The sequence below is a fragment of the Hermetia illucens genome, chromosome 6 (genome assembly GCF_905115235.1).
Source record: "Hermetia illucens chromosome 6, iHerIll2.2.curated.20191125, whole genome shotgun sequence".
NCBI lineage: Eukaryota > Metazoa > Arthropoda > Insecta > Diptera > Stratiomyidae > Hermetia > Hermetia illucens.
Genome location: NC_051854.1, coordinates 17,933,486 through 17,951,352, shown reverse-complemented (window position 1 = coordinate 17,951,352; position 17,867 = coordinate 17,933,486). Strand labels below are relative to the sequence as shown.

At 45.9% G+C, this 17,867-nt stretch overlaps 1 protein-coding gene across 1 annotated transcript in view; it reads left to right on the top strand.

The window, feature by feature from the left end:
• The first annotated feature begins 4,560 nt into the window (after window positions 1-4,560).
• Window positions 4,561-17,867, top strand: part of LOC119659009 — a 46,268-nt gene continuing 32,961 nt past the window's right edge. The window contains exons 1-4 of the mRNA XM_038066894.1: window positions 4,561-4,885; window positions 10,941-11,232; window positions 11,408-11,707; window positions 11,818-12,038. Of these exons, the coding sequence (XP_037922822.1) occupies window positions 4,819-4,885; window positions 10,941-11,232; window positions 11,408-11,707; window positions 11,818-12,038 (880 nt within the window). The 5' untranslated portion in view covers window positions 4,561-4,818. The remainder of the gene's footprint in view (window positions 4,886-10,940; window positions 11,233-11,407; window positions 11,708-11,817; window positions 12,039-17,867) is intronic.

The window sequence follows — 17,867 nt, the reverse complement described above, 5'->3', positions numbered from 1 at the left end:
CTCGCCGGCAAGTAGCGTCAAACACTTCGAACGCAATGTACTGATGATCACTTGCCGAGAAGTCTTCTAGGACTCGCCACCCGTCCACCGATGATGCCAGAGATTCCGACGCAAAAGTTATGTCGGGAATGCTTCCTTCACAACCTGAGCGCCGAAACGTTGGCGTGGATCCGGTGTTTAAAATTACGAGCCCGGTTCTCGCCGCCATTTCCAGAATCCGTTTCCCTCTGGAGTCTGATTGAGGCATGCCCCATTCAAGAGCCCTGGCATTAAAATCACCGCCAACCAGGATTCGTCCCTCCGTGTTCGAAACGGCGTCCTCCAGAGCATCAAGCCGGCGTTGAAAGTCTGGAATCGACTCATTCGGCGTCAGGTAAACGCTAAAAAACGTTATCCCTAAACACCGGATCCAGGCAAATCCGTCCCCCCGGCCTTCGGCAAGAACACGAAGTCGAACGTCGTCCCGAACCCAGATGGCAGCGGTGCCCGATAAGTCGAGATACCATGAGGACGGGTCCTTGTTTCGGTATTGCTCGCTAATCAGCACTAGATCAGCATTTACTTCCGCAGCGAACTGCGCTAGCAACTGGTGAGCGGTTGCACTCCGGTGCATGTTAATTTGCAAAATGCGGATCATGGCGTTCGCACCCTAGCCCTCTCCAATTCCGCCCTGAAGATCGGACACCGTCCCGAGCCCGCAGTGTGTGCGACGCTTTCGCCAGATGCGCCACGATCCCTGCAGAGAACACAACTCTCGCTTTCCTTGCAAGTCTTCGCTTGATGACCCGCTTGGCCGCATCTCCGGCATGCTGTCCTCCTGTCCGGACCCTTGCAAGCTGCTGATGTGTGTCCATAGTCCAGACACCTGTAGCACTTGGTGGGGACTATCCGCATTCGTACCCTGCATACTACCCATCCGATTTTGATTCTCCCGCTGTTAAGGAGTTTCCTCGCATATTGCTCGGGGACATCCACCACGGCAAGTTTTTGGCCTCGAGCATTTACAGAGGTAATACCTACCCGGGCATTGGTTACCTCTGGACATTCACGCTTTAGCGCCTCCTCTACTTCGACCTTTTCTGTGAGGCAGTCAAGATCCCGTATTTCCAGAGAGCACATGGGTTCTAGGCTGGAAACAAGGGCCTTCTCCCCCAATAGCCCCTTGACCGCTTCGCAGAACGTGCTCTTGTCGGTCGTCTTTGGGCCCAGTTCGACGAGAACTCCACCACTCCTCGTTTTCCGTATCGAAGACACCTCTGCTCCGTTCTCCTCGGGTTTCATCCTGTAGCGGATTTCACTAAGGACTTCCGCAAATGTCTTGCCTTCCGTCGGCTTAATGAGCAGAGCCGACGATCTAGTCCTTCTTCGTTTCCTCGTTTTTTCCGCTACTGGCTTTGGGTTGGCAGCCTCCTTGTTTTTGGACAGACGTGTCTCTGGCGCCGGAGTCCGTTGTTTCTTTTTATCCTTTTTCGCCTTCTTTTTTTGGGCCTTGGAGACTACTTCGATAAAGTCTCCTTCAGGCACGTCGTCCTCTTTCCGCTTTTTCCCTTGTTCACTTTGCAGAGGGCTATCTGCGGTCCGTTTGACGCAAGCAGCATTCTCAGCGGGGAGTGCGACTGTTTCTGCTCTACAATCGTCTTCCGCTGCTCTCTACGTGCGTCTATAAAAGGAAATGCGGTCCAGTAGTTCCTCCAGTTCCATCAGCCCGTTTTTGACGCCTTTGCTGACGTTTCTCTGAAGGAACGTTGCCGACCGCATACGTTTCACCACTGCTGCGCACTTTCGGATGAGCCTTTCCTCTTCGGCTCTAGCGAGGACGGTCGAATGCATTTCCACTCGATTTGTGTCCAAATCCATCTGCTCAGGACTAGCGTTTCTCACTGAGCTTACTTCCAGGACAGGGGCACTGCAAGGTAATGGAGTTCCCGTCCCCGCACGGTCAGTCGCACCACTTGATGAGGCTTCCTCTTTATTTGGGCGCCCCGGTGTCTCATCGGGTATATCAGCCCTCGTTGCCTCTTTCATTGGTCGCTGCGGTGAACGACGCATCTTTGTGCTCCACCCAAACGCACCCAGCTCTTCCTCCTTGTCTGTTGTTTCGTCGTTTTTTTTTATAATTTTCAGAATGTTCTCCATGAAAAAGGTACCAGCGCATCGTGTGCAAGGGAGCGGGCCGCAATAGTCAAGAACGTGTATACCCTCGGGGACACAGCCCCTACCCCAGTTCCCTGAGGCCTGACCTACGCTTAGCTGATCCCGGAATTCACGGACGGATCAGCACTCGCTCGGGGCAACGCGGTCTACTAACACCGGTTCAATGCACACTTCCCGACCAGGGTCCCGAAGGGGCTGGCTCCTGATACACGTCGCAACTACCACCTTGGCAGAGCTACGCTCACATCACCCCGTCGACGCCGACAGAGAGTTGTCGACGGCTCCGGAGACTCCCAGTGTGTCCCGACGTGTACCGGTCATTCGCGGTTCGCTCTTCACCGAGAAGCTTTCTCGAGGCTACTACCTAGGACGCAGGTATGCTGCCAGCTAGGGGGCAGAACTACTTACTCGGGCACCTCGGGGACGTCACACCCCGTATCGTAAGCGACCCGTTTAAAAATCGCTAACGACCCCTGAGGGAATTGCAGCAATTATAGATGTATCACGTTGCTGAGTACCATCTATAAGATATTCTCTGCTATCTTGCTAGGCCGGATAGCCCCATACGCCCAGAACATCATTGGCCCATACCAAAGAGGCTTCACTCCAGGCAAATCAGCAACAGATCAGATTTTCTCTCTACGGCAAGCGATGTAAAAACTGTTGGAATATGGACAACAGTTGCACCATCTATTCAACGACTTTAAAGCCACCTATGATAGCATAGGCAGGGTAAAACTGTGCACGGCCATGAGAGAATTCGGTATCCCGACGAAATTAATAAGACTGACTAGGTTCACCAATGTGCGAGGCCAGATAAAAGCAGCAGGATCACTCTCAAGACCATTCGACATCAACAACGGTCTACGACAAGGGGATGCCCTATCATGCGTCCTCTTTAACCTCGCCCTCGAGAAAGTGATCCGTGATACTGAAATAAATGCAAGAGGTACGATCCTCTTTAAGTCCACCAAACTACTGGCCTATGCTGACGATATCGACCGATGCCTTCATCCAGATCGAGCAGGCGGCGCGAGATCTTGGGCTGCACATCAATGAAGGCAGGACAAAATATATGGTGGCAACGCCAGCACCGAAGACGAACCAATTAACAACATCAAACCGCACTAGTCAAACAGGAAGAATAAGGATAGAAGAATACAACTTTGACCCGTTGACAATTTCTCCCAGCCCCCCCCCCCCCCCTATCTAGGGTCAAAAATCACAACCGATAACAGCTACGATGATGAAATCCGAGCACGGTTGTTGGCAGTCAACAGAGCCTAGTTCAACTTACAAAAACTGTTCCGCTTGAAGCGTCTCACCATAGGGTCAAAACTCTTACTGTACAAAATTATGATCTTGCAAATCCTCACGTATTCCTCGGAAACTTGGGTTCTTAGGAAGAAAAATTGCGGACTCTTGGCCGTGTTTGAGAGAAGAATCCTCCGAAGAATTTTTGGCCTCCTACATGAGGATGGACGATTCCGTAGCCTATACAATGACGAAATCTATGAGCGATACCATGACCGTCCGGTTGTGGATAAAATCCGGCTGAATAGGTTACGGTGGGCGGGTCACTTAATCCGTATGGATGAGGATGATCCCACCCGGAAAGTCTATAAGGGCAATATCTATGGTAGAAAAAGAAGACGAGGCAGACCCTGCCTAAGATGGAGCGATGGCGTAGGCCACGACGCCAGACAGCTCTTAGGGATATCGAATTGGTGAACTTCGGCGCAAAACCGGGATGTCTGGAGTTCCTTATTAAGGCAGGCCTAGAGCGGATACCGGTTGTTGCGCCGCTGATGATGATGATGATGATTATTAAAAATTTCTAAATTGTTTTCCCTACTTGAGCCAATCCGGCTGCCCAACAGGATAAAGAAGAGGAATTACTTTGCTTATTTATACCCAACTAATCTCGTTTATTTCAGAGTTATAAATTACATTGATGTCGCTAATAAATTTCTTTTTGTTTCGTTTACTTTCTAGATGATCTTCCTCTGATGGGTCTGCAAAGAAAGGCAGTTTAACTTAAAAACTTAAGTTTATTGTCAATTGGCGTAGCTGAAGTTCGAGAATTGCGGTTTCTGTTAACTATATGTCCCTGATCTGGCCATATACCCCAAACTCGTGAATAATGTCTAGTTTCATATATTTAAAAAAAAAAGAGAATCTTTAGAAGACCTCATAGAAACCCGGAAGTACAGTTTCGAGACGGGTAATAGAAGTTCTCGGAAACCAGCTTCTCGCCGCAGAACTTAAGACAACATGAAAGCTCCAATGTATCTTCTACCGTTTAAAAAGACAGCATGTACCTGAAGAGATTTTAGATACTCTTCGAAAAAGATTTCTCATGAGAGGTTCAAAGAAAATCTGAGACGGTCAGTGGAGCTGTAATTACCAGGGAGCATCTAGAGGTCTTCCATAGTAGCTTAATGACAGCAATCGTAGTTAGTGATTAGACGATGAGTGAATATATCCGAGGGGAATATACCCTAGTGAATAATGTCAGATCTTCACCAAAAAATTACTAAACGTGTAGTGCACCTGTTGTGTTAAAAAAAAGTTGATTGTATGACTATTGAAGAAAGGAGAACCAGTCCAAAGTGCATTTGAATTTGGAATCTACGCACGTAGCTTAATTTCGATACATTTAGCATGAAACAATCGATGAACTTGATTTGTTTTTGTTACTGCTGTTATCTCCTGACCTCTACTCTATCTGGTTAGTATCAATCCGCATTAGTAGCGAAATCTGTTTAAGGAATATTTGATTGTGTCTTCATGGAAAGTGCATCACAGCCATACACGCTTTTAGTTCTGGTTGACTTGTTTTGAGCGCAAAACTTGGAATTTCAATGGTACCTACGAAACGGATTTTCCACGAGTCGGGGATTTTTCTCCGGAACAACGATAAGTTACAGAGATACAGTTGTATGTACATGATAGTATGCAATAATAGCTTATCAAAGAGCACATGAAGAGAGCATCTAAAATTCCTAAAAGTGCATCGATCTTTTTCTATAGTCTCTGGAACCAGTTTCGTACTGACGGCTTGGTGATAACGCCGGAATAATGGGTTTTTTGAATGATGTTGTGTTGGTTGTACACATTAGCACATGACGTAAAGGACTTAATTTTTATATGATAAAGTTGATAGGAGGCTCGGCTCAAGTTTTTGGTCTTTTTTGAAGTGATCTGTGATGGTCAATCATACTGACCACTTGATAACCTGTCGGAATGATTTCGTCTGCACAACCACAAAACCACGAATCTGCTAAATTATAATGTTGAGAAAATAATGAAAAACTTCCAAAGGTCTACGAAAGCATCGATTTTTTGAAATTGGCATAGATGGCTCAAGTTCAACGAATCAATTAATATTTAAAAGTGAAAATAATAAAAAAAATGCATGTCAATAGGTGCGACCGTTTCTAAATAAGTTGCTTTTATGGCTTTGTCTAGATTCAATGTCAAGGGATAACACTTTTCAGCGACTATGCCAGCCCACGCTACGAAGGAAGCATTTCCGACTTCACGTTGAAATCAGTAGCTCGGTTAGTGGATGGATTAAGATTTCTGAAAAATTTTCTGGCGAAAGTTCATCAATACATCGTATTTGAAGTGGTTGATGCTTTCTCCTCGAGGTGCACCAGCCTGACACTCTCCCTCCGCATGAGGATGAACATCGGGAAAATTGTCAAAGGGTTTTGGTGGCATTACAGCCGACACTTTCCTAAATTCAGTTATAAATTTGGTAACGACAACATGCTATGACTTGGAGGACATTCTTTTGCCGACTTGCAGAAAGAGCGTCATTAGTTTCACCGTTTGACCCAAATGCTTGACAACACATTTAAATAATGAGTACGGGACAGGTAAAAGGAGCCTCCACAGCATGAAAAAAAAAGCAAAGCTCACTGCTGGGCACGACTTAGTCGACAGGATGGATGCGGAACCGTGAAAATTCGGATATAAACTGATCATTAGAAAGATCTAGGCTCTGCCGAAACCCTGTTCATTTAATGCCGAACAAATGGACCCGGTTCCGGTTGATAACATCAGCGTGGAACGCAATGAGAATTGTGTACTTGTCACAATAAACGATCTGGAAGAAGCAGCATAAACGATCGGGAAGAAGCAGCCCTCCCTATAAAAAATAAGAAGGTACCAGGACCCGACAGTATACCGAAAAAGTTGCTTACCTGCAGGCGACAATTTTCCTTGTCGCTGGCAAATGTCAAGGTTGGCCAAAATCAGCTAAGGCAAAGGAGACCCTGAGCTGTCTGCTTCATAGCAATCATTTTATATGCTTGATGCGTCGGGAAAATGCTCGAAAAGCTAAAAAGGAGTAGACTCGCCGAAGTTCGATTTTAGAGCCGATAGATCCACAGTGGATCTCATAGAGCTAATGGATATTATTCATCGAGTTGAGGCGCAGGGCCCTTGATGTTGACTCCTTCAATCCTTTTAGGGATAGGACCAAATCTCACAGGGTGCAGACATAAGTCCTTCACCGATTCCATGTCGCATTCACGGGATATGCAGGGTTTCTCCCAAACACTAGCTCAAGATCCCAAAATTAAAGTTTACTTCAGCGACTGACCACAACATTGCTGCCGTTGACAGAATTCTAGGTGACCGTCGGGTCTCATAGCCTGATCTACGTTGTGACTGTGACGATTATTTGTCTTCACAACAAACATTTTGGGGCGAATAACAAAGGTATGCACAGGACCGTTCTGGTTGTTTTGACCCAAGAAATGACTCGAAAAGTTGAGAAATAAGATTGGTCGCTTGCCACAAAACACCTTCGGAATCTATTACGACAAGTGCGCAGATGCGTTGAGGAATCATTGAAAACAAACACCTATCTAATCATATATCAATCACCCAAAATCTTCTTGGTACTAAAGAGGAAACTTGCAGCGTGGTCTAATCACATCGGCAATTATCAAAAGAGCGGTCAAGGAAGAAAAGACAACAGCTTCTTCTTCTCAGGTCGGGAAAGCAAATTCGATGTCGATCAGGCAGCAGGCAAGCGTTTTAAATGAAGCCATTTATAATTCAAAAGCAACGTGGTTCCCAAACCTTACGCATTCATGCAAGACTCCTTCCTAAATGACCAGTTGAAGCTCATATTGAAATAATCCTTGAAAAGATGGGTAATTTGAAGGAGGTAGGACGTGATAAGATTCATGACTTCTGGCTAAAGCAGTTCAAGAGCACTCACAGGATACCTACAGATCATATGAATGTAATAACTGCCGTTCCGAACTTAGGCTCATCATTTTTCACCAAGGGGATAACTTATTTAATCCCCAAAGAACAAGGAATTTCACACCTTTCAAAATGGTGACCAATTACTTGCCTTGCCACCATCACCATGAGTTGTGCAATTATGAATTGGAGACTATCAAACATAAAATATTTGCGTGCAGGATGCTGAGCAGTGCAACAATCAGAGATGCAACAATATATTTTTGCATGGTCGCAGGCACTATACGTTAGAATGGATCTTCGCTGTGATATGGGCCCTTGGATGTTGCCTTTAGCTTATCCTTAGGTTGGTCGCTTCTCGATCTGGTTAGAGGGACGAAACTTTGAACGTTTTGTGCTCCATATATATCTTTAGAACACTGCAATCACAGCAACTCATAGATGAATTCATTTGAGTCTCCGGAGAAATACACTGTAAGACGCAATGTGGTCAGCATTGCGCTAGCTCCGATTACCGATTATTACCGTGATTTGACTCAGGTACTCATTCACACTGGTCGACTGGTATCTGACATCCAGTCATGATAACAAATCCCTCTGGTACCAGTGAGATTTGAACCTTCCGTTACGATAGTCCAGTGTTCTAACCACCGACACATCAGGACAGCTGAAGTGCGTACCAGCTTACTAACAACAAACTAGGTGATTAACGAACGATCTGCAGATAGCATCAAGAAGCCTTCAAGGGGTTCAGCAATTCCGCGATCACTTCAAAAATCAATTAAACATGCAAACTCATGTGAACTTTCACTACATTGAATCTTCGTCACTGTGGAGGACCAGTCCCAGAACCAGCAATTGGAATGTCAGTAGCACTGAAAATGCTTCTATAAAAAGTTGAGAACAGACTTTCAATAATGACAAATGCACCACTAAACACATCAAACTTTTCCTGTCAAAATCAAACAAACAAAGTGTGGAGTTAAGTTTGTCGCGTCGAAAGCCAGGTAATTATGCAGAAGTATTGTGGCCATTCTCACTGGCTAGAACAGCAGTATTTTAGAATTGTAGGCCTCTATCCTCTAAGGAAGAAGCGAATTTCACAGAAAGTGTGCCCCTCTCCTTCGTTAATGAGATTTTTGAGGCTGATGTACATCGATGGCGGCAGATAGTATCACATCCACTAGCAGAAATGGAGAAGTAGGTCAACGAATCTAGGCAGGGGTATTGGGTACAATGGACCACCACGGTCCGAGTGCTTAAGGCCTGAGCAAGCCAAGGCAGACCAAGACGAAGTGGCAGACCAACTATGTATTGCAAAGTTATAATATCATATTTTTAACGAAGCACCCTGTGATATGTGGCTTAAGTATACACTCAAAGCAGCTTGTAGTAAGTGGCGACTAAAAGAGATAACAATTTATGGGCCAGCAACCTCCAAATTTCGAAACTCTATTGTTACCGAAACGGATAGGGGCTGACATCACGACTACGACCTTTGGCTATCAATAACGGGCTTTGGTTGGTTTCTGGAATGTGCACACACTCCTCGACATGGTAGCGAGGGTCCTGAGAACGCTTCTCTAACTTAACCGGAAATTGCAAAGATATAAGCTGAACATTCAGGGCCTAAGCGAAGTAAGATGGTGGAACTCTGGAGAGTACTTCACTCCCTCTTTCGGCAATGTACTTTTGCACTTTGAAAAGCCAAGTGATATCAGATGCGGATCCGATGTCGGGTTGCTCCTTACGGCTATCGTAAGGCGCGCTCTCTTGGGCTGGGAGCCGGTTTTTGACAGACTTCTAACTGCAAGATTCTGGTACAAGTTAAGAAGCGTCACAATTATACAATGCTATGCATCAACGGAGACTTTCGATATAGTGAAGAAAGATGGTTTCTACGAACAATGACACACAGTTCAAGGGAGGATTCCTAAATGTGACATTGTGATCGTGAGATCTGACAACATCCCTGGTCGGACATGTGGTGAGGATCACGGTCTTGGCGATCTTAGCGATAATGGTGGAAGATTCATGGATTTCTGCAATTTCTACCGCCTCGTCATTGGACGTACAATGTTCGAGAATAGAGCCTGCAATAAGGTCAGTTGGGTTTCAACTGATGGACATCGTACGAATTATCAGATTAACCACTTCGCGATCAGCAGTGGATTTATGAGTTGTTTTCTAGATGTGCGGCAGGCGATGACATCGCCCTCGAAAGAGATCACCAGCTGATGGTCGTTTACGTTCGCTTGCGCATTGCATCCGGCACTTCTCCATTCCAAGCAGAAGAAAAATCATTTCGGCAATCAATGCACTCAGAGTAAAGCCGCTGAGCTTGACGGTCTCCTCGCAGAGTTGTTTATTGCTACACCTCAACTTACTGCAGATATGATGCTTCCACGTAAATCTTGGAAATTGGAGACTGAGCGAGTAGAAGAAGAGAATATAGATCAAGATTCTAAAGAAAAAAGAAAACCCGTTTTGAGTGTGACAATTGCCATTCCAAAGATAATAGCTTAAATAACCCTGGAACCAGCAGGTTGGTTTACGCTCCGGATCTTCCTGCATTAACCACATCAACACCCTACGGACCATTTTGGAACAGGCGTGGAGTTTAGATCTTCGTTGAACATGCTCTTCACCCACTTCGAGAACGCTTTCGATAACGTGAACAGGGAGTGTATCTGGAATGCTCTACGCAGGAGGGACATCCCCGAGACACTAAAAGCTATTATCAGATCGACATTTGATGTCACATGCTGCACCGAGGTAAAATCACGAGTGATTTTAAGGGCAAAAGCGGAGTCCGCCAGGGTTGCATCCTGTCACGATATTATTTCTTCTTGTTTTCGGTAATGTTCTTCATGTTGCCTTGTCTGAACGACGTGGAGGAATTCAATGGACATGACAGCTTTCCTTAAACACCTCGACTACGCTGATGACATCTGTTTGTTCTCTCAGCGGATCATGGACCTTGACCAAATGGCTCTAGATTTAGAAAGAGAGGCAAGTAGAGTTGGATTGAAGATAAACACCAACAAAACTAAGGTGCTCAGTCTGAAGGGTCAGCGCACTCTCCCTATCTGAATTATTGGACAGAGCATCGAAGGCGTTAATCAATTTGTATATCTAGGAAGTTCCGACCGTGGTAGCGTACTGGATGTTGCCAGACCCATTAAGAGCAGTATGTCTGCTTTCGCTGCCTTGTCTAAAATCTGGAAATGCAGTTATGTCAATACCAAGATCAAGTTGAGATCGTTCTGTGCTAGTGATCTAGCCTAGCTGCGTCGTATCATCGAGTGTGCTTTTTTACCAGAGTGTCCCACATGTTCCATCATTAAAACAAACAACAAATTGATTAAAATTGGGCTCAAAATATATCAGCAAACACCAAACTATCTGCAGCTTATTCAAAACTAGTCCGCGGCTTACTTTATGCACCAGGCGATACAATCAGTAGGTATTCCGATCCAAAACAAAAGACTGAGAAATCCTAAAACGTGAATCAAGCCTTATGGAAATTTTGAGTTTTTGACTATTCGATTTTATCCTAGGAACCTTCGCGCAACGTAGCGGGTGTAGCTCTTTGGAATGGCGATGCAAAAATGGAAGATGTATTCCATCTGATGAAAAATGTGACGGAGTTGTAAACTGTGGAGATCAAAGCGATGAAAGTGTTGAATTTTGTCTAGAAACCTATTGTCCAGACTATGCGTTCAAATGTGCTTACGGAGCTTGCGTATCTGGCAAGGCAAAATGCAATGGAGTAAAAGATTGTATTGATAATTCTGACGAATCTGAAGTGCTTTGTGGTACTAAGAGTGGCGGCTTAAGCGGGAATTGTTCGTAAATATCTCACAACTCCACTGATTAAACTGCAATGGGTCTAAACATGAAAATAAGAGCCGAATTTCTTCATAATTTCCATTCAAGTTCTGACAGTTCGTTCTTGTTAGCATGTTAGGATCCAGAGCAGTGAGGCTTAGTATACAAATTTATATTTATCTGTTTTAAATATCAGCAATGAAAATTTCTTCCAATGCGATTCCGGAGACTGTATATCGTCAGATGAACTTTGTGACGGTCGAAAAAATTGTCCAGATGCATCTGATGAGACTCTGAAAATATGCGCAACTGTCGATTGTCCGTCATTTTCTTTCAAGTGCGGATACGGAGCCTGCGTTAGTGGAAGTGCCAAATGCAATGGGATCAAGGAATGCCACGATGGATCTGATGAGGCGAAGGAAATATGTGAGGATAGAATTGATATAAATCCCAGACTACCATTACCTTCGGATACAACAACATCAACAACAACAAGGTAAGTTCTTCACAAGATCTATCGGTTGAAAAAGTCTTCGGGGGGAAAAGAATCAAATTTTACTGACAACTCATTCAAATCATAGCAGAAATACATAAATACATTTTTAGGGCGCCATCGGTAAGAGACAGAAATTCGTGTGAAGTGACAGTTGGACCGAATATGATCATCTCACCCGATTACGATCCATCACTTAGCCTTCAAAATGGAGATTTTGCAAATGACCTATCCAGCATAACATACAAATGCAAAACTGGTTACACTCTATTCGGTGCGGATAGCAATTTATGCTGGAGAGGCTCATGGACATATGCTCCCCCAGAATGCTCAAGTGAGTATATTTGCAAATTCTATTTATGATAAAAGTGCGATACAACCCAGGTGTTCCCCCTCATGATGAGTGTGTCTACATTTTGTTCGGTAATACGATGCCAATTGAAAGACAATAAAAGGTTCAAGGCTCAGATCTTTAGAGCCAACACATAACATTCACCAAGAAAAGCGCCACCACCATTCCAAGTAGAGATTTGTCTTAGACCCAGAAAGAGTGGTTTGCCCAGCATCCGTAGCCTGGCTCTAGCCAGACCTGGGTAATCACAGAGGAAGTGCCTGATGATTTCTCCCTGTTCTCCGCAGCTTCGACAATGGGAATCGTAGGATATGTCGAGTCTGCCGGCATAGTTCCCTATAGGCCAGTGCTCCGTACAAAACACCGTAATTTTGTATGCATTTGAACGCGTCTGGTAGAAGAGCACTTCCTATGACCGGAAACCCAAAGGAGGATAACCCTGAGCATGCTGTCCGAATTATTCAGCGCTTTTCAGCATTGCCCCACTCTGCCCTGGTTGTAAAGTCCACAGAAAAGTTTCTTATAAAGTGCGGCGTGGGTGTAACGTACCCTGTGGGAATGCTCAGACTTCCCGGGGTACTTCGTCTCGGATGGTGCTATGGTCGTAGGCCTTTGTTGTCTAGCATCCGGACACACGTAATCTGGCAGCACTGCACGCTGCAGCGTAATTAACATAGAGATATAGAAGGAGCAGGTGCAGGAGTACATTGAGAACATCTGCCGGGCAGGACTGTTGAGTGCCAGTAGCACCTGCATACGCAAATCGCAACCACTTTCTTTGAACCACATTAAGCTGGCTCTATTGTACTTTTTGCTCAGTACCTGCCAAAATATAATAGGGTGGGACCTACTACGGCTGTGTACATCCAGGACACCCGGGAACCCCATTAAATGGCCATACAAGCTTTCTTAACCTGCAATTGTATGTTCAATCTCCAATTTAGTTTCGGATCTCCGATTACACCCAGATACTTTACAGGGAATAAACAAATCTTTGTTTATTTAGTCGCGGGAGGTGGAATTTGGGTATCCTTATCTTGATGGTAAATAGCATCAGTGCCGTTTTCGTCGGATTTTTACTAACTTTCCCAACGTTCCTTTCGTGATACCACTCAGATGGGATAGAAAAATCTCTGACGCCAATATCACGAAGTTGTCAGCATATGTCACCACCATCATTCCACTCCTGTCCAATATGCAAAAAATTTCGCTCATCACTATGAACCAGAGCACCTGAGAGATGGTGGCACTCTGCTGACAGTTCTGGTCAAGTGGCTACCTTCCAGATCCGACTGGAGTATCCTAGTTCCCAAAATATGTAAGGTACCCCTCTAATCCAATACTGGTCAAGGCTTCCTTGATAACATTGGTACTAACGTTGTTGAATGCTCCCTTTATATCCCGGAAGACAAGAGTATACCGCTTGTACTGCAGTGACAGCTTAACCGTGCCAATTACTTCGTGGAGAGCGGTTTCTGTAGATTTGCCTATGAAGAAGGTGTGCTGGGACTTCGAGAAAAGCATTCGCGCCATAATCGTTCTTAAGTCGATGTCCAGGACGTGCTCTAGGTTCTTAGCTCGAAAGAGATGAGGCTCATTGTCGAAAGTCCTTCGCGGACTCATGTCTGCACCTGCCGGCTTTCCGTATGAAAACCACGAAAACCACGTTTGCGTGTCTCTAAGACTGTGATACATACTCGAAAGACATACAGCTCCAGTAAATCTCAACAAGCCCCGGTACAAGCCTTTTCTTCTGCTTCTGTAGCATGATTGGCATGATCATGCCTATCTTACCCGTTTGCGCATCATTTTGATATTTTCTGCTCTTCGATTGCTTTAGCGACCTTACTTGTGTCAATCAGCTGCTTTCCCTACTTTCAAATTCCCATCCGCATTCCCCTGTACGCAGTCATAAGCTAACACCCCTCGCATGATCGATTTGTTTTGCATTGATCCGGTAAATGGGTTCTGACTCTATCAAATCCGGCTCGGGGGTCTTAAGCGATGTTTTTTTTATGAGTGCGCTGGCGTGCCAGGTTGCAGTTTAACCTCCCTCTTTCAATCGCGTAACTCGGACAATGGAACATAATACGCTCCGGGTCCTCGGGTGTTGTGGCACATTCTGGACAGTCTGGGGACTCATCCAATCCAAAGCGATGTCGGCATTTCCTTCCACAGCAGGGGCCGCAATACGCAGTCTTAAGGAACACCTACTGTCAGTCAGAGAATATTCCTTCGGCGCATCATCCGTCTTGCACCAAAGTAGTCTTCCCGAGAATTACCTCTCGATTATCCAAGTTAAGTAGCCAGGGACACTCAGTTTAGCCAAGGTGCCCTTAATTCAACTCCAGTTGGCCGAGTTGAAGGTATTCCTGACAGCGTCACCACCGCGCAGCACTTACTAGCGGCCGACCCCTGCCAAGCCAGGTTCACGATTGTTGCTGTTGGATCGATAGTGGTCCGTGCTCTGCGAAACCTATACTGCCGCTCCGATAGACCACCCGCTAGCTCGACGAATGGAAGCAGCCTGTTTCATATCACCCACGCCAACATCTTCCCCATAAAAGGAGGATAGGACGACAATTAGAGGGTGCGCCAGGTGGTTTTTGGAGCTTCGATAGCCGAACAAACCACTGTCTTTTTCACTGTGTGGGAAACACTAATTCCACCATGCTTTTTCCGTATAATCTTCGTAAGGCTACTTCGAAGACCGCGGTTATCTTGCGCCGTCTGCCGATGTTCAGCTTCCCTTTTGTCCTTTGATAAAGCATCCTCGCTTGCAGACACAATGCTTTTAATAGCATGGTTTTATGCTGTGATGGAACTTCCATCACGGCATTGTATAGTCACATGCCTCAGTTACACATTAACATAGCTGGTTCACTTTTCCAGCGCAGTTTCTTTCGGGTCGTGATTTCCTTCAAAAGTCGCCAGGAATATCTTTCTTGATAGCTCCAGTGAACCACCCAACTATGCTGGTTTTTCTGCTCCTGTTGCTTGCTCGACTGTCGTCTCCTCGGACCTGGTGATCACTGTGGGTGTAGTATTCACTCATCCGCCAGAATACTCCTCTCGCCAACGAGATACTGAGGTAAGTTAGCGCGACGATTATCCTAGCCCTCTGCCTCAGAAGGTGGACACGCACCTAATATTGATTAGTACTATGTCCAGCTCCACGAAGATTTGAAGCAGTATGGTGTACATCACTCGACTCCCCCAGTCTAAGACTCACTCATCGCCATCGCCAATAATGTTGGGGCTGAATTCTCTAGCGTCCAACACCAAGCCGGGCAGCATCCCCTCATATTATGTTAATGTTGCACTAGGAGTATAACAGTTGTAGATATGAACGCCGTTGACCGTACAAAGTCAGCTCCCGGGCCATCGTTTCTTGAATGGCTTGCCGTCCGCATGGTCATATCGTCATGTTTCCAGATAAATCTTTCACTCACGTAGCATGACCTCAATCTTGGTAAGATTCACGCCACTTTTTGATTCGACTCTAAAAATAGTGTGCGAGAGAGCAAGTCTTGAGCTGCCTCGCAATGGTTGACGCTGATTTGTATCAACCTCATTTAGCCCTATATGCCGGCAGTTGCCACCACCTGCAAGGTGCCACTTGTCCACTCTCTTTTTCCTTTAGCACAACATGCATCGTGGATCTCCAGCGCAGTCTTTGATAAGATGGCCCTCATCTCCGCACTTTTTATACCTTCTCCACCTATCGTGCTCACTAATGCAGGCTGCTGCAAAGTGACCGAAATGGAGGCATCTGAAACATCTCTTGAGAGATACTTGCTCCGTAAGTCGGGACACGACTTAACCTATTCTTACCTTGTCCGCGGTAATCAGTTTAATCCTTGATTCAACCGGCAAGCTATTAATAGCCGTCTGTATCCCCCCACACGCCTCCTTCATCCTTTTTATCGACGCTTTCTTCTATTCCGCTAATGTTGAATTGTTCCCTTAGCTCAGCACAGATATCCTCTCGTGATGTGACTTCGTCCAGGTCGTTGCAATTGATTACTATTGTTGCTTTGGAGCTTTCACTACTGTTTGCTCACCTAGCGACTTTTCCACCTGACTGCGAAAACTATCTGCTGTCGTCTCGCTGGATTTGTTAAGCTCCAGAATCAGATCCACCTTCTGCGTACGCCTGATATGCCTCACACTGCCGCTGAGGTCTATCAATTCCTGAACATTCCCCTTTTTATAAATAATGATTATTTCCGGATGAATCTGATTCTTACCACCCGCCTTTGTACATTTAAACTCTTCCCCTCTCGCCAAAATTGTCGTAATCGAAGAGCTACCCGGTACTTCGTCGACTCAGCTTTTTTTGCTTCTTGGCCGCTTATTGGGCACCAAGGGGTTCACTTATTTCGTCCTTACTCCATTTGCCCGCATTATCACCTTATGTTGAGGAGGCGTCGCCTGTGTCTCCCGGGTGACTTTGTCACATGACGCTTGGCCGTTTTTCTCTTTCACCGCCTTAATATAGGACAACTTAATGCTCCGTATCAGAGCCGTGATATTTTGATGGATATTTTGCCTCTCCTTGATGAACTCACAGAGTTCATTTATGCGTTTTCCCAGTGAAAAAAAACGCTGTTTCAGTTTGCTAACTTCTACGCTCGTCTTTTACAACATGTCGATTCGGGGACTAACTAAGTACCTTTCCAAGCCCTGCGGCGAATCCTGCCTAGGAGTAATGTTGCCCCCGATGGTGACCTTAAGTTTTGAGCTCTTGCGAAAAGGATCCGGTGTGGATCTCATTTCCACTTTACTGAGATCTCTTGTAGTATTAGATGCAAAAGTAGCCACATTTCCCACTACTGAGGCCCTGGATATCGGCGGCCGGGAGTCGGCTTGCACACTCCCAAAAACAGCCGGAACTACGTTTCCGAAGCCCTGCACCGTTAATAAACTTTGATTTGAGTGTCCTTGCTATTGCCAATTTGTAGCCACGAGTGGGCGTTTGCTCCCCACCTATCTGGCCTGCGCATAAGCAACCCCATACACGCAGATCTCCTGATGCGTACATGTTCATGCCCATAACGCATCCACTGAGCGCTACCTTATATACACGAGGGGACGCACCTGATGGGAGATTTGGCAGCTCCACGCAGGCGTCAGCAATCCTTAAGGGGTCGTTTACAATTCGGGGAGTGGCGTATTGGGGGGTATCAGGGGCAGTCCCTCAGGAACGCGTTGTCCCGAGTGAGCGCTGATCCTTCCGTGAGTTCCGAGATAGGTCGAGCCTGAGGGAACTGGAGCCACTGGAGGCTTTACACCCGTTCCTGATGCTGGTACAATTCCCGAGGAAAAAAATTGAAAACTGAGGAGATAGCAGGGGCGGTTGCCTAGCGAAGGAGGCAACAAGGGCTGAAATACCCGACGAGACACCGTGATGCACACAGTCAAATAAAGAGGATGACTAGCGAACTGATGCGGCATTCGGGACGGGGACACCAACTACAGTGCCATGCAGTGTTGCTATGCTGGAAGAAGGCATAGAGGAAATCGGGGGCGGGTGACCTTAGATATAGAACAGAGAATTTTTTTTGTGGAAGGCGAAGAAAAAACCAGGAAGTAGGCGGTAATTGTAAATCCCACGCGGTCCGCAACATTACTTCAGGAAAAAGTCAGCAAAGACGGGAAAAATGGGCTGACGGAGCGGGAAGAACTCTTGCATCACATTTGCTCCAACACGCGCACATAGAGAGCAATAGAAGATCCGTGAAAAGTACAAGCAACCGTCCTTCCCACTGAAAGCACCGTGAGCGCCAAACGGATCGCAGAGCAAACTGT